Here is a 25,660-nt window from a genome sequence, read left to right as displayed (position 1 = left end):
ACCGGGGGAAAAGTGAGAGCACTAATTTGTACATGTAGCATCGCACATCCCTGCTCAAGCTCAATGCAGCGTGCTCAGGCAGACATTCCCCTCACGGGGAGAAATGGTCTTATTAGAGCCCGTTTATGCCCAGAGGCTTCTTGCCTCTGGAAAAAAAAACATGTTTTCACTGGCTGAAATGTGCATCTCCCTGGTGCTTTCTCCATCACGTCTCTAACAATGTAGCCTTTTCACGTTTGCTTCTTGTCTTAAAATTAACTAACATGCAGCATAACAATTATCTATTCAATAAAGTGTTTATGACCGTCGACAATCTCCTCCTGAATACGATTGACTTGACGTTGCGTTCCAACAGACTCAACTCGCCTGGAAATGTTCTTTTTTTGGTTTTCCATTGGGTAGGACCTGCCCTCCTTTTTTTGCTAGCACCTCAGTTTTAAACACCCGAGCTACCATCAATAGCAAATGCAATTTTTGTATTTACTCGACCTGGAGTAAGCCTAGAAGGGGAGTACTATCAAGAATAAAATGGTGTCACCAGAGTCGAGTCCTACCATGCAGCAGAAACACCCTGACCCCTTTTTGTCAACTAACCTTTTTGTCTTTTTTGTTCATGGACAAAAAATATAATATATATTTTAATTCCATCTTTGATACTGACATTCTTCAAACTGAATAATAACTAGAATTTTGAATACCATAGATTCTCAAATAAAGGCTTGGTCCATTATTTGCCTGAAGGGCACATCTCCCTTGCCTTCTGATATATGAAAACTCAACTTTTTATCTCAATCAGTTCAGTTTTTTGGGGGGATCGCCGCGAAACTAGGACACAAAACAACCACAAATGTCAAATTAAAAATCTTGGCATAATCCCTTCCTTTCCTGAAAAACCTGCAGGAAGACTTAAAACAGTATTTAGCCTCACCTGTCGGGGGACTCAGGATCAAAGCAGGTCTTGAGGACGTCGGTGACCTCCGGGTCACAGCAGTCTCCATCATCGTAGTCATAGTGTATACTGTTGCACTCCATGTTACAGACTCCATCCTGTCTCTTCCAGTTGTAGCAAGGACCCAGTCCGAGGCAGTCCCCTCCGTCATGGCCCGTCCTCGGGTGGTCGCACTCGGGGTCACATTGGCGGTTCCCGATCTTCCCAATTCGACAGTTGCTGAGGATGAAACGCTGTCTGAAGCTGGAGTTTTTCACGGTGTGCACGCTCAGATCCAGGGTGATGTTGTAAGGGTGAAAGGCCTCCGTTAGAGCCTGATGCTGGAGCTGGATCTGGGCTTGCGACACGGTGGGGTCCCCGCCGTCGTCGTCGGAGAGGTTGACGATCCGGTAGCGAACTCGCTTGGTGGCGCGGAGCTGCCAGTTGCTGTTGTAGCCAGAGATGATGTCGGTGTTGTCGCAGGGCGTCAGGCCGCAGGGCGGCGGCAGGAACGAGGAGACGAGCTCCTGTTCGGGGACAGGAGTGGCGATGACGGTCGGATGGAGGCCGACTTTGTACGGCGTCCACAGCTGTTCCACCTCAAAGTAAGAAGCAAAATTCATATTACAGTTAATCCCAATACTATATGCAATGATTCAATATGCTTTATGAGATGACACAAATAGTGGAAGTGTGTTAAATGAATTAATTATAGTATATAGTACAAATAGTATTATTGTCGGTTACATCAGTGAAGTCAGCCCACATCGCCAAGAGTGGCTCGCTTTTGTCATTTTGAAGCGGCTTCAGCAGCTCCTCGTGAGAGCGGGCTTGGCCCCACAAGACCACGCCCCCCACATGTCCCCTGAAGCTGTATCCCTGATCTGATTGGTTACTGCCGAGGAAGAGGGTCCTGCACGTCTTCATGAAGGGACTGTAGAGATTCCCTGACTGGAGGCCGCTCTCTCCCACCTGAGAGAAAATAACAGCCAAGAGGAGAGGAAGGGCAGAAACATGTTGTTTTCATTATCCTACGAATTGGATAAATGTGATCGTAGTTACCAAAAAATCTCTTATTACAAAATAACATTTCCGTCAGCCAGAGTTTACAGCGGCTGTTGTGGCAATATCACTTGCGGAGCTCTCCATCTGGTTGTCAGTGAAATTAAAAGCACAGTTCACCGTATTCCCAGGATGCTCTGACTGGCTGACACTACAATAGCTTAGGCATGAATCAGGTGTGCTGTCCTCTGTCACGAGACAAAAAAACAGCTGCTTGCGTGTGAATATTAATACGCATCGCTGATGGAACTGTTCAAACACCAGACTTGTTACCTAGAATAACATGTTTGACTCCATCCTACTATGTTTGTCTGCAACTGGAAGACTGGATGTTGATGGAATGCGCAATATCATTTAAGCAATAAGGACCTTGGAAGTAGTATAACTAAACAATTCCAACTAAAGTTCCACTTGCTAGTTTTTCCTGAGCTTTCAGCCATATCACAAAGTCTTCATTAAATTGTGTTTGCTCCGTTGTCATGACGATGGATCTGTTGATAATGCGAGCTCAGTAAAGCTGTCGTGTCATGACAGAACTTCGCTTAAGGTCTCCCTCTTAGAGAGTAGATGAAGATCTTGTGATACGGGTGAAAGAACCCAGAGAAAGCAAGTAAGTGAAACCTTGAGTTGGGATTGCTTCGTCACAATACTTCCATTGTATCTCGGTGTTACGGTGAGGCAAAGGAACCACACACCTTAGCTCCGTCAACATACAGGCTCATGTTGTGACCGTTGTAAGTGGCCATCAGGTGAGTCCAGGCGTCGGCTCGGTACCGCTGGTGGCTGTAGACGGTGGTGGATCTCACCGCCCGGTCCGTGCGAAGCGTGAAGTAGAACCGTGCGTCTTTGGCGCCGGCGGGTTCCACGGTGCGGATGCCCACCGACCAGCCCTTCTCACTCAGTGAATGGGAGCAGTTGTCAAAAACACCTATGGCGACATATTATTTTGAATGACTTGAGTGATCGTTGCCCTCAGGAAAATGAATAAATAAACACACAAACAAGCAGACTTTCAACGTGATTGCAGCCCATGGAAATGTGGGACGACAGAGAAAGAGAGGTACAGACAGACAGAGAGAGAGAGAGAGAATAGACAGAGACAGCGGGAGAGAACAGAGAGGAGGACGGAGGAGGTATTTCACTCAGCCAAGGCCCTGATGTTTCCATCTGCTTTTGCAACAGACACACAGAGATCCACATCTGCTCCCCAGATGTGTAACACTGGGACAGCGAGCGGTCAGGGAACCCCTTCACCCTCCAAAACGCTGTTCGTGCATGCGCATGTCTACATGTTTAGATGCATATGCGTGCATGAGTGTGTGTGTGTGTGTGTGTATCCCTCAGGAGGTGAGCCATTTTCATGGTTTAGCATTTAAATTCAGTTAAAGAAAGCGGCGGTCGGGAGACTCCAGGCTTGCCAAGTGAATTAGATGATGCTGCGCTACTAAATGTAATTACACGAATGCATTAGCATCAATCTGCGTGTACGCAATGTGAAAAGGCGCTACGTGCTGCACCGAATCGCGAGTAAATCATCGTGCGTCGTTCGGAGACATTTACACGCACCGCTTTTGCCAAATGTCCCCGATGTGGGAAAGTCTGCTGAAGTGCTTTACAGCGTACGCACTTTGCTGTAGGTACGTTATTCAACGGCACGCCAGGACACGGCGGTTTGTTCGAGACAAAGTTTTCACGCAACAACAGATGGACGTGGTGAAAGAGCTGCCAAAGAGCTGAAGGCATTTTTGTTTGCAACAGGAAACAGCAACGTTTATGGAAAGTGTGGTCTTTATGTTGTGAGCCATTTGCACTACCACATACATTAAGGGCTACCATTCATCTCCACTGTGGTCTCAACAAGGTCCTAATGTTTCAAAGCTGCGTGTACTTTTTTTTTCAGTGAGATTGACATTTCAATTAACTTGGCATCATGTTTTCTGTAAATATTCTATATTCACTCTCCTTGTTTTTTTGTTTCATTTTCAGCCAACTCCCGAGGCCGTTTAGCTGCTAAATGCTCCGCTGCGTTCACAAGCCGCTAACTTTGTTTGGTTGCTGTTTGATGCCGAGCGTACAGCATGAAAGCTGGTCCAGGAAACCAAAACAATGAGCTGAAAGCTGCTAAAACTGTACAGTGGGTAGCGCTGAGGGGAGAGGTAAAGTCGGGTGGTCATTCTTTGTTGGTTTGTGCTATTAAAATGTCATTTAAATGCCATATTCATCACCAAATCTGGGGGAATACGGTATGCAATCTTAATTTTAAGGTCATTCATTGTCGTGATATGCCATCGAAGATATTTAGCACGTTAAATACTTTATAATGAGACCAATTACACGCATTAAGGCGGAGTTATCAGGCTTTCCCCCTCATCGGTAAAACAAACGTAATGTATCCTAGCCTTCACGTCATAAGTAGGCTACAATTAACAGAAGAATATGAACATTCAGGCTCCCTCGTGTGGCTCAAGGGTGTACTGCAGATATAAATATGAATGACTACTGAAGAAAATTGGTTAATTTATTTGGTGACCCAAGTAAAGTCTCCTGCGATCCACCTGTGGGTCCCGACCCAGACTTTGGGAGTGACTGGTGTATAGTAATCAAACTCAAAGACATTATATTTTTCACAGGGCCTATTTTTAACAAGTAGTCTACAGTTAATAAAGTGTGTACATTTTGTTTTACCTATTGCTTACATTTAAAAATCAAATCCAGTTTCAAGAACCAAGTCATTTACTTTATCATCATCACCACTTTAACCAGCTTTCAACTCGTCATATCAATATAAAGAAGAAGATGATGGCTGACCTCTAGAGGTCATATGTCAAAGTCATGTCGAGCAGAAACAATAGGAGTTTGTTTTTCACTCTATTTTTGTCAGATTCCTGCAGGACACTACAAAGAAAAAAGGCCCATGCCACAAAATGCCGCCCTCACATAAGGAAGCAATGAGGGGGAAAAAAGTTGAGTAATGGAGTCGGGATCTTTGATCAGAGTAAATGTGAGTGGACGTAACAGTTTGTGGTCTCCCTCGCTATCTGGACGGCCGCGGCGCTGCACCATAGCGCTTTTATCCTCTTCAATTTGCTTGACGTATGTGTTGTTCTGTCAAATGTGCAGCTCTTCACATGTAACGCTGGTGCTTTTTCACTTTTTTTTTCTCAGAAAGATTACTAAGCGACTGCCAAAATAGCTGAGGATCAATTTAACGGTTAGCGACTAATCGATGAATCGCTGCAGCTCCAAACACGACCACCGTGCTGTGCAGTCACTGACAGCTGAGTCATCCTGTGGCTTCAGGAAAGAGTTGATCATTTTTGTAAATGTCTTATTTTGTCAACATTTACAACCCAAACCTAAAACATACTGAATCAAAGCAAATCCATTTGGAAACATTTGGTAATTTTGCTTGATAAATGACTTAAATGAGGAATGAATTATCAAATGATTTTGATTAATTTCGGAGCGATTAATCAACTAATTGTTTCAGCGCTCATATAATGTCATCGATCACTGTGATTTCTGTCATCGCTGTTAATGGATAAACTGGGTTTGACCTCTGTGATTTAAAAAGAAGCAGCCTCCTGAGACCAGTATCTCTTTCTTGGAAACCATTCAACGAGAAAACTTCACACGACACAAAGATATCGCCGTCAAAAGGATGAATCCAAATGCTGTTAGGGTGACTAGACACAGTACGGGTGTCACAAGCTATTGGCAGACACATGCAGCACCATCCAGACCACTAGGAGAGGGAGAGCGATAGCAGCAAAGCGGGAGGAAGAAACTGATGAAGTGATGCTGGAGAGGTTGACGTGTCAACCAACAGGAGGAGGATGTGAATGTGCTGAGAGCATCGAGATCTACCGGTAAATGATAATGAATAGATGTATTCCCTTGTTACTGTCAAAGGGGCATCGATCCTCAACAGTGTGTGGGCCATGTGGTCAAAGCTCTCAGGGGGAAACTTGCCAGATAATATTCAGATCCTTACACTCAGTAAAAGTACTACAGTAATACCACACTCTAAAAAATAAGGCCAACAACTTAAAAAAAAAATAACTTGATGAAAATATCATCAGAAATAGTACGTCCCTTATCATTGTATTGTTTTAGATGTTTCCAGATTAATATCACTGCTGTATTAATGTTTGTGTTGCATTAAACTGCTATGGTTGTTTAACATTAAACAGTAAAACATTCAAATTCAACATCACCAACTTTGGAGGTGTTTTTACTGGACGGCAAGAGGAAGAAAAACAACATTCAGCCTCAAACCTCTGAGATATTAGAGTAGAAGTTGCATAAAATGGAAATACTCAATCAAAGTACAAGTATGCAACTTAAGTACTTGAGTAAATGTACTTCTCCACCAGTTCCACATCAGCGACTATGAGGCGGATATGAGCGGTTTTCACCCACCTGCGATGACTGCCGGGTTGCTCTGCCCCCCTTCGGGCTTCACCCACAGCTCCAGGCTGAACTTGGCCCTCGGCAGCTCCACCCCCGCGGCCGGCTTCACCTTCAGCTGCTCCCGGCGCCCGCTGAAGTACAGGGTGGTCATCCAGGAAGGGGGCACCCTGGGCACGGGACTCCCCCAGGCAGAGGGGCTCCCGGCGGGCAGGCTCGCGGGCGGGTCCGCCTCCTCCTCCACCTCCCAGGAGTAGTCCTCGGTGGTGTCCAGCGGGCTCCCGGTGGAGGTCTGCAGGTCTCCCGCTTCCCGCTGCAGCCCGTAGAGGACCTGGAGCCCCCTGGAATCTGTCGAGCTGTCGGGGGAAACTTTCTCCAAGTTGCCGTCTCCGTCGTAAGGCAACGTCCCGCTGATGCTGCGCGCGGACCTGGAGCGGGACCCGCGCGGGGGCAGCGCGTGCCCCGGGGAGGAAGCGGTCTGCCCGGCGTCTTTGAGCAGCGACTTCCCGGGCGTCTGTGTGGTGTTTTCGCTGCCATAGTTCGCCTCTCTCTCGTCATTCGCTGAGCGTTTTTCAAAGTGACGTGCGGGCGACGTGACGTGTCCGTCCCCGGCTCCCACCTCCACGTCCCCCGTGTCGCCCCAGCCTCGCACCTCCTCCCCCGGCGGAGCGGCCCGGTGCACCCCGGTGTCGAACCTGCACCCTCCTGCACAGACCGCAGGAGCGCTCTCGACAGTGTTCAGCTCTCTCCGGCTCGTGTGCGTCCTCGGACGGGCCGCTGGAGGGCGATGTTGGGACGGCGAGATGGAGCGCGGTTGCCGCCGGGACCTCCTGACGCCGGAGACGGTGCAGGGTTCACCTGCTAGCCTGGAGAGCTCACTGTCTGCCCGCAGGGCCATGGCGCGTTTGTGCCGGCTGAGCGCGTCGGAGCGAACCGGGCGGAGCAGCCACGTGTTAGTGATGAGGACGAGGAAGATAGACAGTAGTCTGAGCAGCAACATCGTGCCAGGTTAGGGAAGGTATTTGGCGGGGTTTTGTTAAAGATAAAGTTGTTGTTTTAAAAGTATGCCTCTGGTTTTCAGGTCAGCAGCAAGATGTTTCACACCAGACTGTGGTTATTAGATCTGTTTGCGCACATTTACGCAGCAATAAAAACACGTCTGGGCTGTCGCAATTCAAATTAATTAATTTCGGTAAACAAATTAGGAGAGTAATCAAATATAAACTATCAGTGCATTCCAAAAATGGATCAAAGAAGACGTCACATTCAAAGTCTCTCACGTGGACTTATTGCATATTGAGGTTTAATGTTTTGATTTTGAATGAAGTAGACGTTCAACAGGATCACAGAAAACCCATCGGATCTCCAGCTAACGTTCATCTAAATCCCTTTCTTGGCGCAGCTGCAGTGGCTCTCCACACTCCTGCACTTTGCGCGGACCTTCAGAGGCGAAGCGTTGCCTCTTTCCATTCGTGTCTGCAGCCCAACGTCTGCAAAACATCCGCAGAAAAAAAAACTCCCAACTATTTCTGTTCTATGCCTACGAGTTAAAAAAAAAAGGGAAAGTATATTTTCAAAAGGCTTCTTTAAAAATAATCACAAATCAACAAAACTGCATTATTTTATTACTAAGGTAAATATGGATGCACTTTCCCCTTATTTATAAAAAATAATCAGGTGAAGTCAGATCATTTCACTCCATACTGACTTTGCACAAAGTCTCTCATTTCTTTTTACCTGACCACTGCGGCATCATTTAGTGCGTCCTGTTCCAAAAATGTGGCTGCAAGGTGAATCAGAGGAATAATAGCTAGTAATAAAACAACAAGAAAAAAGTCACTCCAGAGGCAAACTGAAGTGCAGTGCAAAGTGCCAGCCCTAAAATAGCTATCCTACTTGTTGAGCAGAAGCCTTTCCTATCATTTTCTGAGGGGAGGACAAAAAAAAAATATTAGTCCATTAAATCATGGTTCGGCGTCTGCGCGTCAGCTCCTCTCTTGGTTTTGTTGCGCGTCTGTGTGCGCTTCAGAGAGTGACTTGCTGCTCCTCTGCACCGGCCCATGCAGTATAGTAATATCCTCCTCCATTCACTCCTCCATCTCTCTCTCTCTCTCTCTCTCTCTCTCTCTCTCTCTCTCTCTCTCTCTCTCTCTCTCTCTCTCTCTCTCTCTCATTCCCATTCTCTCGAGTCCAAAAGGATTTTTTTTTATATCAGGGAGCCCCTGCCCGCCCTGACATCACCGGTAGGGGAAGTGTGTTGGTGGTGGTGGTGGGGCAGAGGGGTGGGGGCGTCCCTCCCTTGCCTCAGACTTGTGTTTTACAAGGGAAATCCTCTCCTCTCCTCGTTCCCCTGCCCTGCCCTGTGCTGTATACGTCCCTCTGATGCAAGAAGGGCGACTGGAAAGAGGTTGTAAACTTAATTTTTTGTTCTTGTCCTGATCTCATCCATCTATCCATCAGTCCGCCAGGTCCGGCGGTGGAAGAAGAATTCAAATCATTTACTGGGGTAAAGAGTGTAAATCTAGAGATTGAGGCTTGTAAAAATGCATGCACTGGTATATCAAAAGATAAAAGACAATAAAATGCATCCACTGCTACTGAAACATAAACACAAGACAATAAAATGCATGCATACATAAATGAATAAAAGTCAGCAGGTCATGCATTTTATTGACTATATTATTAATTAAAAAATAGCCAATAAAATGCATGCACTGCTATAGATCAATAAATAGAAGACAATAAAATACATGCATTCTCATTCTGTTACAGGTGATGGAGTTTTCTTTTCTAATGCAGTGGAGCTGCTTCTACTGAAGTGAAGCATCTGAGAACTCCCTCAACAACAAAATGTTGCAAAGCACAACTGTTTGTGTGATATTGTAAATCATGTAAGTATTGAAAGTAAACATTGTTACATTTTTATTCACTTTCATTTGCAGTTTATTGTTGGAGCAAAGTTTTACTACTTTAGATACTGTTTGGTAGTAAAATCTAGAATAATGTGTCATCGTTCATTGTTGGTTTTATGATCAATATAACCAGCTGCGTTGTTCAATATTTTGCCTCCGAAATGTGGCGGAGGAACACTTAAAGTAAAATAGAAATACATGGAAGTGGTACTTGAGTATACGGCGCTTGTGTAAATGTACTTAGTTACTCTCCACCGCTGTCCCTGTCCTCTTAATGCGAGGCTCTGACTGTCAACCTGAGACGGGAGGTGGAGGCTTGTTTGCTGCTGCTGCAAGTAAAATCATTGTGTTTGAGCTCTCTCTCTCTCTCTCTCTCTCTCTCTCTCTCTCTCTCCCTCCCTCCCTCCCTCCCTCCCCCTCTCTCTCTCTCTTGCTCTGGCTCTCCTCAGTGGTACAACACAGACAGGCGCAACATCTGCCTCGCACATGAAGGATTTTTTGGGGGAGTTTTTCGATCATCCAAATATGCTACCTGCTCATGTGTTGGACCGAGCCGGCGCTGAGAAAACAGGGAGAGGAAGCATCGGGTGAGAGAGGGGAAGCTGGAAGTGAAAACACCACAAAACACACCAACAAAAAATATAAAAGGCAAAATCATACAAAATCCCAATAATCTATATATGCAGCTGCGTGGACACACGGGAATATCAGATATATTATAGCACCGTGCTCTTTATTCCATGCTTTGACACAACAAACACTCAAGGTCCTGCTCTCCGGAGCTTTCAACCAATACTTCGCCTCCTGTGAGAAGGGTTGAAAGTGTGTGTGCGTCCGTTTACATACATTATGTGACCTCTGCATGCTCACTCCTGGTCACAAAGCACCGATTTCTATTGAACAGTGAAGGAAAACCCCTTGTTTTTTTCCCCCTTTCATTGCTGCTCAGGCACAAAGACGTGACTCTGCAGAGCACAATGTTCAGTAACACCCCGCACTTTAACACCAATTCCACTATCATCCCGTGTTTAATCTGCTAAAACAAACGTGTATTTTAAGAGCTGCAGAACTCTGTTTGTATCATATATAGATTCATATTTTTGTCTCATGAACAATACCTTTGCAAATGGAAAAATAAGCCTTTTTTTGGCAACTTACGCCGTCCCTCCTAACTGAAAAGACAGGTGGACTTCCAGAGATGTTCCCAGACGTCGAAAACACATAATCTATACTGATCTAGAACTTCCTCTAAAACTTTTATCGCTTCAAATTACTATCAGCTGTTTGTCAACATTTGTGTGGAGGATTTTAAAGTGTCCATCCTTTTGCAAAGTTAACAATGTTCATGCTTATAACATGGCATGACAAATGGATTAAAAAATCATTATTTACCATCAAAGAGATGATAAACAAATGAAACAACAGTGGCTGGCATGGGCAGCTGTTGCTGTTCCACACCTTCTGTAACGCTGCCCCCTTCTTCTCCCCCAGACCTTGGCTATTATTTCTGTCAGGCTCAATTTGCAAACAGGGCCCTGGCTCGAGGCTGGAGATGGAGATGGAGGAGGAGGCCGCTGGCAGTTATGGCAGGGGCCCCCGAAGGGGCAAAATAAAAAAAAACGGTTCCTAAAGAGTGGGAGGCAGGAATTCCACAATCCTAGCCTGCCTCACTGAGGGATCTGCCTGCTAAACATTCAGCTTTTTCTGCTGGCAAAGTGCCCTTTGAAATCCAGCTGCAACTGTGTTGGGGGGGGAGGGGGGGGGTTTAGAGAAAGCAACAAAAAAAGGGAGGGAAAAGGAGGATGAAGGAGAAGAGGAAGAGAGCGATAGAGGGGTGAGCAGTGTGTGTGAGAGAGTCTGAATGAGCGTGCTCCACCGGGGCCTCACCCCCCGCTGTAAGGGACCTCCACAGATTATCCTTCATCTGAGCTTGTCGGTCTTGACCCCGACGACCCTGAGGCCCGCTCTCTGTCTTCCCTTTCTCTCTCTCTCTCCCTGTCTGTCTCTCTCTCTCTCTCTCTCTCTCTCTCTCTCTCACACACACACACTTTTCCCTCCTCACTCCACACACACCCTCATTATTTTTCCCCCGTGTCACTCACTCTTTCTCTCCTACGTCTGTGCCGTCACTGCCGACCCTCCGCTACACCACCACACACACACACACACACACACACACACACACACACACACACACACACACACACAACCTGGTTCCTCATGCAAAAGAGGGGGACCCAATGGGAGGAAAATCCAGGCTGATGTGCAGGACAAACGAGGAGGGGAAGAAAGAAGAAAAGGGGAGACGGAAAGAAAGAAAGACGGCAAGCTTTTCACCACCACTGGTATAAAATAGAAAGCGGGGGGGGGGGGAGGGGGGGCTCGAGGGGGGACAAATGCAACACGGTGTATACAGTATGTAGTACTGCAGGTGTTTGGCTCAAAGGGAGCTTATTCGGAGTCAGTTGTTGCATGTACAGACTACTTGAGGTGTTCAAATTATAACATAAATGTACTATTTGATTCTATTTCTTTAATTATTTATCTTAAATCTGCACTGATTGACATATTTACAGATATGGAAAGGTATTATCCAAAAGTGTTAATGTATTTAATGCAATTACATTGACTAAAAAGTGGGTATTCCTGATATTGGCCCTGACGTAGCATATCTTTATTGGAGTCACAGCATGCACAGCACAGAGAGAGACATCTTACTGTTCATGGTGGTCCTTTTCAGGGAAATTAATTTACACTTAGATGTATCCAGTAATTTTCCCCTTGCTGAAAAAACTGTATTACACATCCTAACTGAGTTCCATAATGATACATATAAACCTCCTTCCGCAAACAAAAACATGGGAAAATCCATGTTGCGCGTGCCTGCATGGAGGATTCCCTTATTTGTCCACGTGCAGGTAAAAATGGAAAAGCAAGTAGCAGGCCGGTTAAACTGTGAGCGTGAATACGTTAGTGCTCCTTAGGTTTTATTTGCAAAGCTGCAGGTGGATGCTTGAATGACACGGCCCTGTTTGTCTTGGCTCGGTTGCTGTCTGCACTGTGTGGACGTGAACCTACCTGCTTGTTTTTGATGTAAAGGCAATATCATCTGAAAAACATGAGGAGACACTCTGTGTTTCTATGGCAGACTGAACTCATTATAACATTTGGAGAATATTCCAAAAGGAACTTGTGTGTCTGCTCAATTTGCTTTAAGGATTTCATCTCCTGCAGGTGAAATTACGATGTTTCTATCATTTTCAAACAGGGACATGTCATTTTTAGAATAGGATATTTATTACCACATACAACAGAAAGGATGGAGCCCTCAATTTATAGGTTATTTAATGTAACATTTTGATCAGATTCTACTGAAGTACAGCTTCATGTTATGGCAATTGTGTCAATGCAGAATGCTTTTATTATATGCTTTACTTGAAATTATGTTGTTGGGACTATTATTTTACATGCTTGTGTGTTTACTCAATTTTCCTGTATTTGATTTGATTTATCTGGGACAAAATAATCTCAACTCAATAGTAAATTTCCTAGAATTTTTCTGAGTTTTTAGCAGAATCGGATGCAGATGCAGTTAATAAACTCAGAAAAGACTAGAAAGAGGACCTTTGAATTGATATACTAGTGAATGAACTTCCCTGCTTGAGATTTCATTATCCAGTTCAGTTACATAAATCAAGAATAAAAATATATTGTAATATATAAATGTTAGAATTAAGTACTGACGAACCACAAATTACAGCCTTACAAATTGCCACAGAGTCCTGGTTGATTTTATTTAAATAATACATTTGGTTATGAAAAATACAAACTGTTGTGCCGAGTGAGAATCATATAAATAAAGCCACAGGTGTGATATTCATAAGTACAGTATGCATATTGCCATCGGTGCAGTTACACTCCTTCTCGCTAGGGGGAGCTAGTTGAAAGGCGGAAGCACATTGGGTACCTGGGTAATCGAGGAAACTCAAGAGATTCCACTCCGTAGCTAACAGTAGCTAGCCGGCTGCTAATCTTCTGGACAACGCAGTTGTGGTTGTTTTATTTGCTTTTTCAGTGTCCGTGTCTCCTGTCCGTTAGACGTCAGGGCTTTTCCGACACGCCGTCAGTGACAAAAGTGAGGCGGACACCGACGGACAAGTTTCAAAACGCTGGATGTTTTGGCCACTGTTGCTTTCTCCCAGGATGCTAGCACATAAGCAAACCCGCTAAGCTAGCCGACCTGCTAAAGTAGCCAGAATAGCAGCACAGTCCGGATGCTTTTGAACGGCAACACAGCGGATTTTTCGGGGAGTTTCTAGTCGGCCTTGCGTGATGTCAGGCAACCGGCCACAGCAGAGCGCCGGCGGGGCGAGTTCAGTGCCCAGCACGAGCAGCAGCCCGGCGGCAGGCACCGGGAACCCAAACGGCAGCGGTGGGAGCAGCACCGTCACAAGTAATGGTAACAATTCTGGAAATGTGGTGCCCTCCCGGACCTTGGCGGGCGAGGGTGCCTTGTCGGTGCCAACTTTGGCCGCCGTACCGTCGTCCCGGGGCGGGTTCGCCTCTCTCAGCAGACCCTCTGCGTCCTCGGGCAGCAGAAAGAAGTCCCTCCATCAAGCGCCCCTTTACAACGGCCTCTTGAATTCATACGAAGATAAAAGCAACGATTTTGTCTGGTTAGTTGTTTTTTTTTCCTCTGGAGTGGCAGCGAAAGACCACATTTTTATTATTTTCTATTAGATTAAAGTTGCAGGGTGTTTGGACTGTATTGAACTGTCAGTGTTTCAAAAGACTTGAAAGCTACATTGTTGACTTGCTCTAAACACAGTTTTTCCTCTGCTCTTCCAGTCCCATCTGCTTCGAAATGATAGAAGAGGCACACATGACAAAGTGTGGGCACAGTTTTTGGTAAGTTGTCAGTTGGGAGAGTTGTTTCACAACAAAAGCATTTGAAGTTTGTTAAAATAACAGTCAGAGACTCAGGAAGACATATTTCTTCTCCTCCACCTGACCACCTCTTTACTCATCTCCTAAATAAACCTGCTGCACTGTAAAATGTAAAAACATTAACAAACCCAAATCAGACATTGCATAATTATAGAATAGCGACTGGTCAGAGGTTTTGTCATGGTATTTCTTAGATGATTTGAATGGAAATGTTGGCATGAATGAGCAGATTGTATGTTTGCAGACTGATGAAGTGACTTCAACAAAAACTAGTACAACAAAAGGATAAGGCTTAAGCTAAACACGTACAAAAGCTACATCAGAATAGAGAAGTCAAACTTGTCTGTGCTTGGCGTATATATTTTTTCACGCTGACGTTTCCACATCATTCATTGGTTTCTCCCACCTGCAGTTTCAAGTGTATCCGCCAGAGTCTGGAGGACAGCAACAGATGTCCCAAGTGTAACTATATTGTCGATAACGTGGATCAGCTTTACCCAAACTTTCTCGGTAGGTACTTTGAGTCAGAAGGTTGGCGTTTCTTTAAGGCGCTGCGTAGGTATTTTCTGCTTTCGCTGAATATCAGAATTCCCTTATGGAACAGCTGTCACAGAACATACAGGTCAAGTCAAGACCAAGTTAGCATATACAATCTACTGAACAATATAACGAGCTAAGAATCAAGTCTTTAGATTTTTTTCCACTGGATTTCATTGGGGATGTGTCAGTGAGAAATATTTGTTAAACGCATGCTATGGAAAAAATGAACCCAAAAAGCCAAATATCATTGCTTTACTCTTTAAAAGTGGTGCTCTGATCGTGTTGCTGTCATTTCCTTCCGTAACATTTCCACCGTTCTCATTCACCCCTTCCCTCCACCTGCTCCACCCCATGTCCCCGTGTTTCAGTAAATGAACTGATCCTTAAACAGAAACAAAGGTCTGAGGAGAAGAGGCTAAAATTGGATCATCCTGTAAGTACAACACACGCATACCGTCACCGTTTCCAACACATCAACACCAACACATTTTCTCTTGCTTGTAACTGATGGTGTCTCTGACTCACAGAATGGGTCTCGATGGCAGGTGTTCCAGGACGTGTTGAGTCCGGACCAGGAGAACTTGGACCTGGCAAACGTCAACCTGATGCTGGAGCTGCTGGTCCAGAAGAAGAAGCAGCTGGAGGCGGTAAGTAAGGATTGTGTGGTTGATCCCGAGTTTTGTTCCTTTTCTGTGGTGCCAAACATTTCTTGCAATTTGCGTCTTCACTCTGGCTGCTTAGACTCACATCAGTCTGGACAATACTCCATGATAAATATGTATAATTATTCACAGTTGACCCCTAACCTGTTATTTTTGGTAAAAGGAAGGGAGCTACAAAGTCCTTCTCCAAATGCAAGATTCACACAGAGTGATGGGGGTTAACCGTACATGAGAGTTAGGTTTGACCACGATGAAGACCGTATATTTATGGCAGATTAAAGTGATAGTTTTGCAGATGGCGGTCGTTCTGAGAGTTTTAAGTTCATAGCCTACTACATTGTTGTCCTACATTGTTGTGTGTACAAAAAAAAAGGGCAACAATTTGTCAGATAAAATGTGATGCAACAGGGAGGGCTTTTGTCTGATGATCCGACTCATCAACGTTAATGGAACAGAGCCAGTCCTTTTGAACGTGAATGTTTGATAGAGGAAAACATATAACTGACTTTTCTGGGGATTTAATCTTCCATCAGTTGTGCCACATTGTACATTCGCAAGGAGACGCCTCAGGCTATTGATGAGTCATGTGAACTCGGCAATGCTTGTCATGGTCCTTGTGGCAGAGAGGGTATGTGTGCTGACACTTGCTGAGTTAAAGCAGTAAAAACCTGACGCACATCCCTGGCTGGAACATCCCTTTTCTCTCTCCGTGGCATCACAGTCTGTGTGATTTGCACAAGTGGCAGGAAAAGAGAAGCAGAAGCCGCAACCTATCCTGTTTACTTCTGTCCCGTCTGCACTCTTAAAGTGACACCACCTTTAAGTTCCTGTCCAACACAAGGTTACATTTTAATGCATGTGTCTCATTTGATTTTTCTCGGGGCACGTTTTGATTTTCTGAGTTTTTATATGATTGAGACATTTTAGGTACTTATTGTAAGTCGCTTTGGACAATGTGTAGAGATTTCATTCGGCGGCTGCATCAAGTTCACACACGCTGTTTGACCTTTTAAATTGTGTTGTGTAGATGACTGGAAATACCAGCCCTTGTTACGCATGTATTTACAATCATTACTGATGTAAACAAACCTTTTTAAACGGCTTACATTTTAACTGTCTTGGTTTTTAGTCACTGCCTTGGGCAACTTGACATAACGGGTTCATGTCCTGCGTCTTCAATTTTGTTGATTCAAGCAAACGCTGATGGAAATGTATGCATTGGATGCTGCACCTTACCTTCTTTGGTGCTTTTATTTGTTTAAACTTCATGAAGAAATGGTCAAATAACAGCACCAGTCCAAAATATGACTTGACTTCCTGCTCTCGGTTCATTTTGTTATTCAAGACATTCAAAACAATAGAAATTTAAAGCCACAAGCATCTTCCAACACCCATAATATCCCATTTGGGTTTGGGATTGTTTCCTGTAGTTGAATTGAATAACAAACTCTTCATATCTTAACAATCTGTGCCTCATTTTTGATCATTCTTTTCTAAAAAAATAAATTGTACACAAGTAGATAAAAGTAATGAAATACACTACACCAATGGTCACTAGTACATTATAATGATATTAGAAATTGAATGAACATGTCAAGGGACCAGAGGATTAGTGATCAATGTGTTTTTCCCACTGGCAACTAAAATGTTGTGATCTCTTTAGAGGATAAGCGAAGGTGTTCTGCAGCTTCACTTTCAGTTTTGTGAGATTATGTGGTGTCCATCTGTCTACTAGGAATCCCAAGCAGCTCAGAGACAGATCCTCATGGAGTTCCTTAAAGAAGCCAGGAGAAACAAGAGAGAGGTACCGTTGTTATTAACGTGCATGTTATGATGATATTATGATGCTGTACGGCAGACGTATTTATCTGTGTTTCTGGTTCTGTCAACAGCAACTGGAACAACTGCAGAAAGAGCTCAACTTTCTTGAAGAGGACATTAAGCGCGTTGAGGTAAAGTAACAGAATGTGTTGCCGAACTCTGATTCACAGTGTGTTCTAAGTGGAAAGGTCGAGGAGCGGTACACATGATTATCTATTACATTGTGAAATGATAATAACTGGAGCATCACAGCATGAAATAGAAAAACATGTTATTTCTGTGTCATTTTCCAGGAAATGAGCGGGCTGTACTGTCCGATGATGGAGGCAGAGTGTACGGTGCCGAACGTTGAGGCTCCCTCACCAGCACCCAGGTACAGCTGACCTCGTTGTCTCACAGCTGAAACAACAACAACAATATTCAGCTTCTTTCACAGGAACTTGTTCTCACTCGGCGGTCTGTACCGATACAAATGTTATGCCTGTTGCTCTATAGTGACTGCTATATCTTTATGGGACCAGATCTGGGTAGAATAGGACCAGATCTGGGTAGAATAGGACCGGATCTGGGTAGAATAGGACCGGATCTGGGTAGAATAGGACCGGATCTGGGTAGAATAGGACCGGATCTGGGTAGAATAGGACTGGATCTGGGTAGAATAGGACCGGATCTGGGTAGAATAGGACCGGATCTGGGTAGAATATGATCGGATCTGGGTAGAATAGGACCGGATCTGTGTAGAAAAGGACCGGATCTGGGCAGAATAGGACTGGATCTAGGTAGAATAGGTCCGGATCTGTGTAGAATAGGACTGGATCTGTGTAGAATAGGACTGGATCTGGGTAGAATAGGATCGGATCTGGGTAGAATATGATCGGATCTGGGTAGAATAGGACCGGATCTGTGTAGAAAAGGACCGGATCTGGGTAGAATAGGACTGGATCTGGGTAGAATAGGACCGGATCTGGGTAGAATAGGACTGGATCTGGGTAGAATAGGACCTGATCTGGGCAGAATAGGACCGGATCTGGGTAGAATAGGACCGGATCTGTGTAGAATAGGACTGGATCTGTGTAGAATAGGACTGGATCTGGGTAGAATAGGACTGGATCTGGGTAGAATAGGACCAGATCTGGGTAGAATAAGACTGGATCTGGGCAGAATAAGACTGGATCTGGGTAGAATAGGACCGGATCTGTGTAGAATAGGACCAGATCTGGGTAGAATAGGACCGGAGTAGAGGAGAGTGGGAACATATTTGATAAGTATGGGACCATATCTGGGTATTATTGTCAGGAACTACTATGTCATCAATATGTTATGACTCTGACTTGACATATAATATGTCTTACATGTCTGTGCATTCTGGTTTGTCTGTAGCTGCAGTAGTATTATGGAGACGCCAGACTACAGCCAGCCTCCAGGATTTGGTGGAACAACCCAGGTAAGTCAGAGGAACACACATGGATCCATTTCTAGCTGTCTTTGATATGCACATCTATTGTTTTCTTGATCTTTTTGGACATTTCATTGACCTGTAATCGCTTTTATCTGCACTTTTTATTTGCAAGTTGTTTATCATACGGATGTAGACCACTGGTTTTGCTTCCAAAGGAATATGAGGGAAAAGCATGATAGCTTTTGACAGGTTTTTGACATACCGTCATGACCAGAATGGATATTAAACAGAAAAAGAATCGGGCACATTCTTGGTTAAACTGAGTGGGTTTTAAGACAATAAATGTCAGTATGAGTTGTTTTTCCAGGGCAAAAGGCAGACCTGGTACAACAGCACCCTGGCGTCGAGGAGGAAGAGGCTGACGGCTCATTTTGAGGATCTGGAGCAGTGCTACTTCTCCAACAAAATGTCACGCATCACAGGTACGACATGAGCATGTGACATCATCAGATGTGCATGTCCACCTAACGTGGTGGTTCACAGTACAAAAGGCTCCTTGCTTTTGGTTGTTGTTACTGTGATTTAGAAGATATTGCTAAAATGTGACGTCATTCGGCATTCGGTATGGTTCGATTTTACCCTCTACTCACTATGTTACACACTTGTGGTTAAACGCTCTCGTGCATTGCGGCTGAGAGCAACTGCATGTGTAGTGTAGTCCCGCCTCCGACCTCAGGTGTGTGGCACGCTACTTAAACAAAACGTGCTGGTGGAAGTGTGGTCCGTTTGGCTGAATAACGGAGCTAATGAGTGAGCGAATGGACGTGTGAGGCAGGCGATAATATTCTTTTTTTAGATAAAGTTTGCTGTTCATGTCCCCGTTGCTCCTTGTGAACAGTTTAATAGTGTGTGTGTGTGTGTGTTTTGTGTCCAGATGAAGGCAGGAACCTGAACCAGCTGGATGACTTCATGGAATGTCTGTCTAAGTTTACCCGCTACAACTCTGTGCGGCCGCTCGCCACCCTCTCGTACGCCAGCGACCTCTATAACGGCTCCAGTATTGTTTCCAGGTACGCAAAGGAAAATATTGAACTGTGTCTTCTACACTCTACTGTATGTAGAATCGGTTGGCTTTATGGTGTAATCTCCATCAGCCCACTCACCATCAACGGCCGTATCCTTACCTATGTTTCAGTATTGAGTTTGACCGCGACTGTGACTACTTCGCCATCGCCGGTGTGACCAAGAAGATCAAGGTGTTTGAGTACGGCACGGTGATCCAGGATGCGGTGGACATCCACTACCCTGTCAATGAAATGACCTGCAATTCCAAAATCAGGTAGGGGGAAATCATGTGCCGGCGTCTTCTTTATCGCAGCGTTTCAAGTGGTTCTGATGTCCTTGTAGGCATTGTGAGAAACGATTGGCTCACACATTCAGCAAAGATGGCAAACTATATTACAGCACTGGTTACATCATTTATAAAGCAAAACTTTTATGAGTACACGGTGTTATACCCCTAAGAAGGAAAATCAATGGATATTTCTGTTTTGCCGGGGGCATGAGCTCATGCATCATAAAACTACTCATGCATCAGATTTGTGAAAGCATACTTGATCGAAAATCATTCTCGAAACCAGGTCCTGAGTGAAAGGAAAGTGATCCCCCACCTTCTTTGTTGTAGCTGTATCAGCTGGAGCAGCTATCACAAGAATCTCCTGGCCAGCAGTGATTACGAGGGTACGGTGATCCTGTGGGATGGATTCACCGGCCAGAGGTCCAAAGTCTACCAGGTATGATGCTGAGCAGGCTTCAGCGCTCGTACCTTCATACATACCTGACATTTATTTCACCAGGCTGTATAAGACGGTATTTGTGTAAGAAAGTAAAAGCTCAGCTGCTGGTGATGGATGTCATTGTGGCACAATGCTGTGTCTTTAATATGCAATCAGCCTACTTTGACAAGTCCTGCAGGGTTGAAACATCCCATAGAACGCTTCATTTTTTTAAATTAGCAGCTTTAAGGTTCCCTCTGCTTTCTTTTCAGGAACATGAAAAAAGGTGTTGGAGTGTTGACTTCAATCTAATGGACCCCAAGCTGTTAGCCTCTGGTTCTGATGATGCTAAAGGTAACTGAGGACCAGGAATGCTTTGTCTGACAGGTTCCTCAGACGGCCCTAGCTCACAGAGAAATGCTCACGTCTGTTTTTTTGTTTTTTTTCTGTGTTTCAGTGAAGTTATGGTCAACCAATCTTGACAATTCAGTGGCCAGCATCGAGGCCAAGGCCAACGTCTGCTGTGTGAAATTCAGCCCAACCTCCAGGTATCATCTGGCCTTTGGCTGTGCAGGTAAGATCACAAGTGTACGGTGAAGTTACTGTTGGTAGAGGGCCAAATCATTGATGCAAACTAGGCTTGGGTGAGATGATGAGGTTATTGTTCAACACGATATGTTGGTCACGTTTCCACAATAACAAAATGATATTCATATCATGCAACGCCTGTTAAGAATTTGGCTCTATGCCCAGTCTCTCATTCGCCATCTCGCTACTTCACCTCATTGGTGTAACCTCGAAAATAGTAGCATGCTAGCAAACGTCCAACGTCGTATAGGATCACTGGGGCTGCATCGAATGTTGCTTCTTTTACATTTAAAGCTTTGACTGAGCTTTTCCCATTGAAGCTTTGAATGCTTAGACTGTCACAAATAACTGGATCGGGTGTTGTGTGACAATGGGCGGATCTGGAATGGGACACTATTATTTATTCATTTATTAAGCCCATTTCCATGTGAAAAGGAAAAACAAGAATTTGTGTCTCCTCATATTACAAGAAGAATGTGTTTTTCTCTTATTATGTGTCATAATTGTTGCACTATGACAGGGTGTACAGACACACACACACCTCGTCCACTACAGATTGTTGTCATAGTCCAAAACATTTCTTGTGATTTCACAGACTCTGGTGGTCCAGACAAACATCTGAAAACCTAATTTGTTAATCTCCCATGGGTGAAATAAGAATCTGAAATATTCTCTCGTACGCAGAAACAATCCTTCAAGCAAGCGACTAACATTAGATGAGCAGAGCATTCCCTGTGTCTCTAAGGTCCAAGTCCACCGAGCCTCGAGGAAAATAAAACCCCTCGTTGACCCTGAAGTTGTTGGTTTACTGTCAGTAGTAAAGCTAGAATAAAAGCCGGTAGGCATAGTGTGCCATCAACATGGCTGCCTGCCTCCTCCCTTCTTCTCTCACGCCTTCCATCTAAATGCATACCTTTTTCTGTTCTGTTTTTCATGCTCGCAGACCACTGTGTCCACTACTACGATCTACGCAACACCAAGCAGCCAATCATGGTATTCAAAGGTCACAGGAAGGCTGTGTCCTATGCCAAGTTTGTCAACGGAGAGGAAATTGTTTCTGCGTAAGTCATATTTAGCCTAATTTTTTGCAGTGCTGTGCTGATGTTTTTGTATTTACAATGCAGTTTCATGAATAACATATTTTTTTACTCTTACACCATCTTCTATATACTGTATATAGTCCCTATACCAATACTCTATGTTGCATGTTGACAAAAATACATACGCTTGACAATTAATAATGTTCCACCACAGATTAGTGAAAAGCAGTTTTGGCAAGTCATGTAACCGGGCAGCTGTTGCCTCGTTGTGGATTCACGCTCTTTAATTAACAGTTCAACAGACAGTCAGCTGAAGTTGTGGAACGTCAACAAACCTCACTGCCTGCGCTCCTTCAAGGGTCACATCAATGAGAAGAACTTTGTAGGCCTGGCTTCCAACGGGGACTACGTCGCCTGCGGTAAGAAGCCTACGCTGGACAACATTTTTAGTTTGAATATGTGTCATCTTGAAAATGATCATAATGGTAATAAAACATCTCCTTTTTGTGTGTTTGTGTGTGCTTCAACAGGCAGTGAAAACAACTCCCTGTACCTATACTACAAAGGACTTTCCAAGACACTGTTAACATTCAAGTTCGACACAGTGAAGAGCGTCCTGGACAAAGACAAGAAAGAGGACGACACCAACGAGTTTGTCAGCGCCGTCTGCTGGAGAGCTCTGCCAGACGGGGTGAGTTCACCAACCGTCTTATTGCTGCTGATCCTGAACGTATCGTGTCGACATGAAAACACCTTTTGAGCTGTCATTAACTATCCGTGCTTAACTTCCACTGTTTTGTGTTTTTATTAACAATGCTTTGTTTTTCAGGAGTCCAATGTTCTGATTGCTGCAAACAGTCAAGGAACAATTAAGGTTTGTGTTTTTCAAAGTTAGATAAAACAATAACAATAACTACAAGGTGCCAGACTGTTGTCAAGGTGTCATGCATAGTTGTAGCTTAATCAATCGGGTCAATTGACTAAAAACGAGCAACTATTTCACTGAAAGAATATTTGACACCACTGCTTGAAAAGTTGGTTGTTGTTTTTTTAAACTCTTGCGAGACTTTCTCCCTGAAACTTATGTGCACACGTTTTGAAACTAAAAACTAAAAAACTATGGTCCAGTTTATGAAGCTTACAGCTGTGTTTTTCCAGTCTTATTGGACTTTCTCACCATCAGGTGGTATTTGTGTTATTGCTACCTGTCAGTGCTGTTACTGCACTACATCTTTCAACTGGTTGTTTCCAATGATGGCAGGCGACAGATAACATAACGGGTCTATCCTTTGTTTTTTCCTCCACGCAGGTTCTTGAGCTCGTCTGAAGGCACGGCATGTCTTCAGCATGTGAGAACTCCCATCAGCGCCTCTTCGTTTGGTAGAGGATCAGTCGGATGCAGAGGCCAGGCCGCCGTCTGAACTAGGATACCAAACCACAGCGGGAGAGCTGAGATGAACTGAACCCGTCTTATTTTAATGAGCTACAGCAGCAAAGACTGTGGACCAGCACATCAGTATAGCAGGAGAAGGTGTGCGGTCATTTTACAGCAAAAGGAAATGAGGACCTAGCTTGGGCACACAACGGAACAAGAGACATTAGAAAAGTATATTTTTTTTGTTTCTTTTCAGTAAAGTTATATCGGCTATAATAGAAGCGCCTCCTTATTATTTTAGGTCAAATCAAAACTTGTACCTTTTTTTAATTAAGCTGTTGCTCTCGAGGGTACATCCAGCCAAACACTACTGGTGAGATTTCCCTTTTAAAAGGCCAAAGCACAAAATGACATACAAAAATGATGTCTTTTAACCCCCCCCTCTCTGCCACACACACACACACACACATTGTTTGTCAACCACCTGTTTTTCCCCTTTACGTGTAGATTTTTTTTGTGTTTTTCAGATTGGGAGAAACCGGTTTTAATAAATATGACTTGAATTTCAATCGTATCGTCAGTTCCTTGTCTGGCTTAAGAGTGTAGAACGCGAGCTAGTGTACGGACGTCGAGGTAGACCAACGGATCATGGACATGTTGACGGACTCCGATGTTTCCGTTACCATCGGAACAAAATGTGCTCTGACGTGTTTTGTCTCCGATCACAGCGATTCCTCGTGTAGCTTCAGGCATTGAACTGCAATGTCACATCAAACTGGATTATTGTTCCACGTTTGTGAGCCGTTTTGTTACTTGTTGAGAACCTCACAATCAGATATCGTTCTTTTAAAGTAGCAGTGGAACTACTCTTCACACACGCTAGGTCAAAACATCTGCATTTTTAACTTCACGCAAAACTGCTGCGGAGGGTTGATCCACGTTGACGACGTTGACGTGGAGAGGATTTGGTAAACACCGCCAAGACCTACTTATTTTATGATAACTGAGCGAGCGAGGTATTTTGTATTTGTATAACTGAATAAATTATTTCGAAACAATTTTGTCACGTTTGGTCATATTTGTATTCAATATTTCAGGCATTTCAGGCATTCTCTTGAGTGCACTTGTGTGAATGAGCTGTGTGTCTGTGGTTAATGGGTCTGGAACCTTGTGTGAAATGGTAATCCGTTAAATTTGAAATCTCCCAGAACACAACTATTAGCTGAAATACCAGAGAGCCACTAAAATGTCATGTTTAGCCTGGAGCTACTTAAAAATGTGAAACCTATTACTGCAACATGCTTTCTGTTTTGGCCCGTTTTAAATAAATAAATCCCAATCAAAACAAAGGATTATTGGTCTCGAAGGGGAGACTCGACTTCGTGCAAAATTAAAATTACATGAATGAAGTTTAACCGAGACATTGGCCTGAAAATGCTTGAGATGATGTATTTGCCTGTTAGCTTTCCAATGATTTCACAATATGCAAATGTTCCCTTAATTATTGGCTCAACAATTTGTTCAAAAATAACTTTCAGTGAGAGTGAGAAGAGCTGCTGCAGCCAGGATGGGAAAATTAGGAATTATTTGAGCATAAAAGCATGCCAACATGTTCTAGTAACCTGAATACAATTACACCCCAGAAAATTAGCAGAAAAGGTCAAATTTAAGATCACGTCTGTGTACAATTGAGTCTCGTAAAATGATAAAGAAACATTTTTTTTGACAATATAGACCACTGTTCAAAAGTGTGACAGCTTGATTGGGTACAGTCCGATGGCTGAGAGATATTATTGACTGGTCTTTACTGCTTTTAGGATGTAGAAAGACCTCTTTACAAATAGATGTTATTTTGCATGAAGGGTTTGTTTTGTGCCTGGAGAACAAAACGCTGTACAATGGTTCAACTAGACTGAAAGGACAGCAAGAGACAAAGATCCCTCCGAACAACGGTTCCATAACAATAGAAGAAATCACCAGTCGTTAGTCAAAGAAACGGGAAGCTTAGGCATCAAAATGTGTCCGGATTTAAATAGGAACAGCTTCCTGTTTCAGTCTCGAGTGCACCTTAATGCCTCTGACAAGCTGGAATATTAACGTGTGTGGTGCTTTAGCAATGATCGAGGGTCACTTCTGCTTTTCTGGGCTGGAAAACAAAACCAAAATCCAAGCTCCAACAGTTTTTCATGCAACACTAATTG

At 44.0% G+C, this 25,660-nt stretch overlaps 2 protein-coding genes across 4 annotated transcripts in view; one reads left to right on the top strand and one right to left on the bottom strand.

The window, feature by feature from the left end:
• The window catches only part of pappa2 (pappalysin 2), a 65,386-nt gene extending 56,949 nt beyond the window's left edge, over nt 1–8,437 (bottom strand). For both annotated transcript variants that reach the window (XM_084008562.1, XM_084008563.1), the window contains exons 1-4: nt 6,413–8,437; nt 2,686–2,918; nt 1,676–1,900; nt 929–1,527 (exon numbers count right to left, since the gene is read on the bottom strand). In XM_084008562.1, coding sequence (XP_083864688.1) covers nt 929–1,527; nt 1,676–1,900; nt 2,686–2,918; nt 6,413–7,400 — 2,045 coding nt within the window. In that variant the 5' untranslated portion in view covers nt 7,401–8,437. The remainder of the gene's footprint in view (nt 1–928; nt 1,528–1,675; nt 1,901–2,685; nt 2,919–6,412) is intronic.
• A 4,863-nt stretch (nt 8,438–13,300) lies between these two features.
• Nucleotides 13,301–24,028, top strand: cop1 (COP1 E3 ubiquitin ligase). 2 transcript variants are annotated; one of them, XM_084007587.1, is made up of 20 exons: nt 13,301–13,988; nt 14,161–14,220; nt 14,672–14,769; nt 15,168–15,232; nt 15,345–15,446; nt 17,197–17,265; nt 17,354–17,413; nt 17,576–17,655; nt 18,663–18,726; nt 19,049–19,163; nt 19,616–19,751; nt 19,877–20,020; nt 20,366–20,474; nt 20,729–20,810; nt 20,914–21,030; nt 21,988–22,105; nt 22,379–22,503; nt 22,615–22,775; nt 22,914–22,958; nt 23,394–24,028. In XM_084007587.1, exons 1-20 carry the CDS (start codon nt 13,645–13,647, stop codon nt 23,409–23,411), a joined length of 2,112 nt encoding a protein of 703 aa, XP_083863713.1. In that variant the 5' UTR covers nt 13,301–13,644; the 3' UTR covers nt 23,412–24,028. The 2 variants fall into 2 exon arrangements, with proteins under 2 accessions (XP_083863713.1, XP_083863712.1); XM_084007586.1 differs by having other exon boundaries at nt 15,327–15,446.
• Nucleotides 24,029–25,660: the final 1,632 nt, after the last annotated feature.

The sequence above is a fragment of the Eutrigla gurnardus genome (assembly GCF_963514095.1).
Source record: "Eutrigla gurnardus genome assembly, chromosome: 4".
Taxonomy (NCBI): domain Eukaryota; kingdom Metazoa; phylum Chordata; class Actinopteri; order Perciformes; family Triglidae; genus Eutrigla; species Eutrigla gurnardus.
Note: the sequence above shows the minus strand (reverse complement) of the source record. Positions and strands in the feature narration are given on the sequence as shown.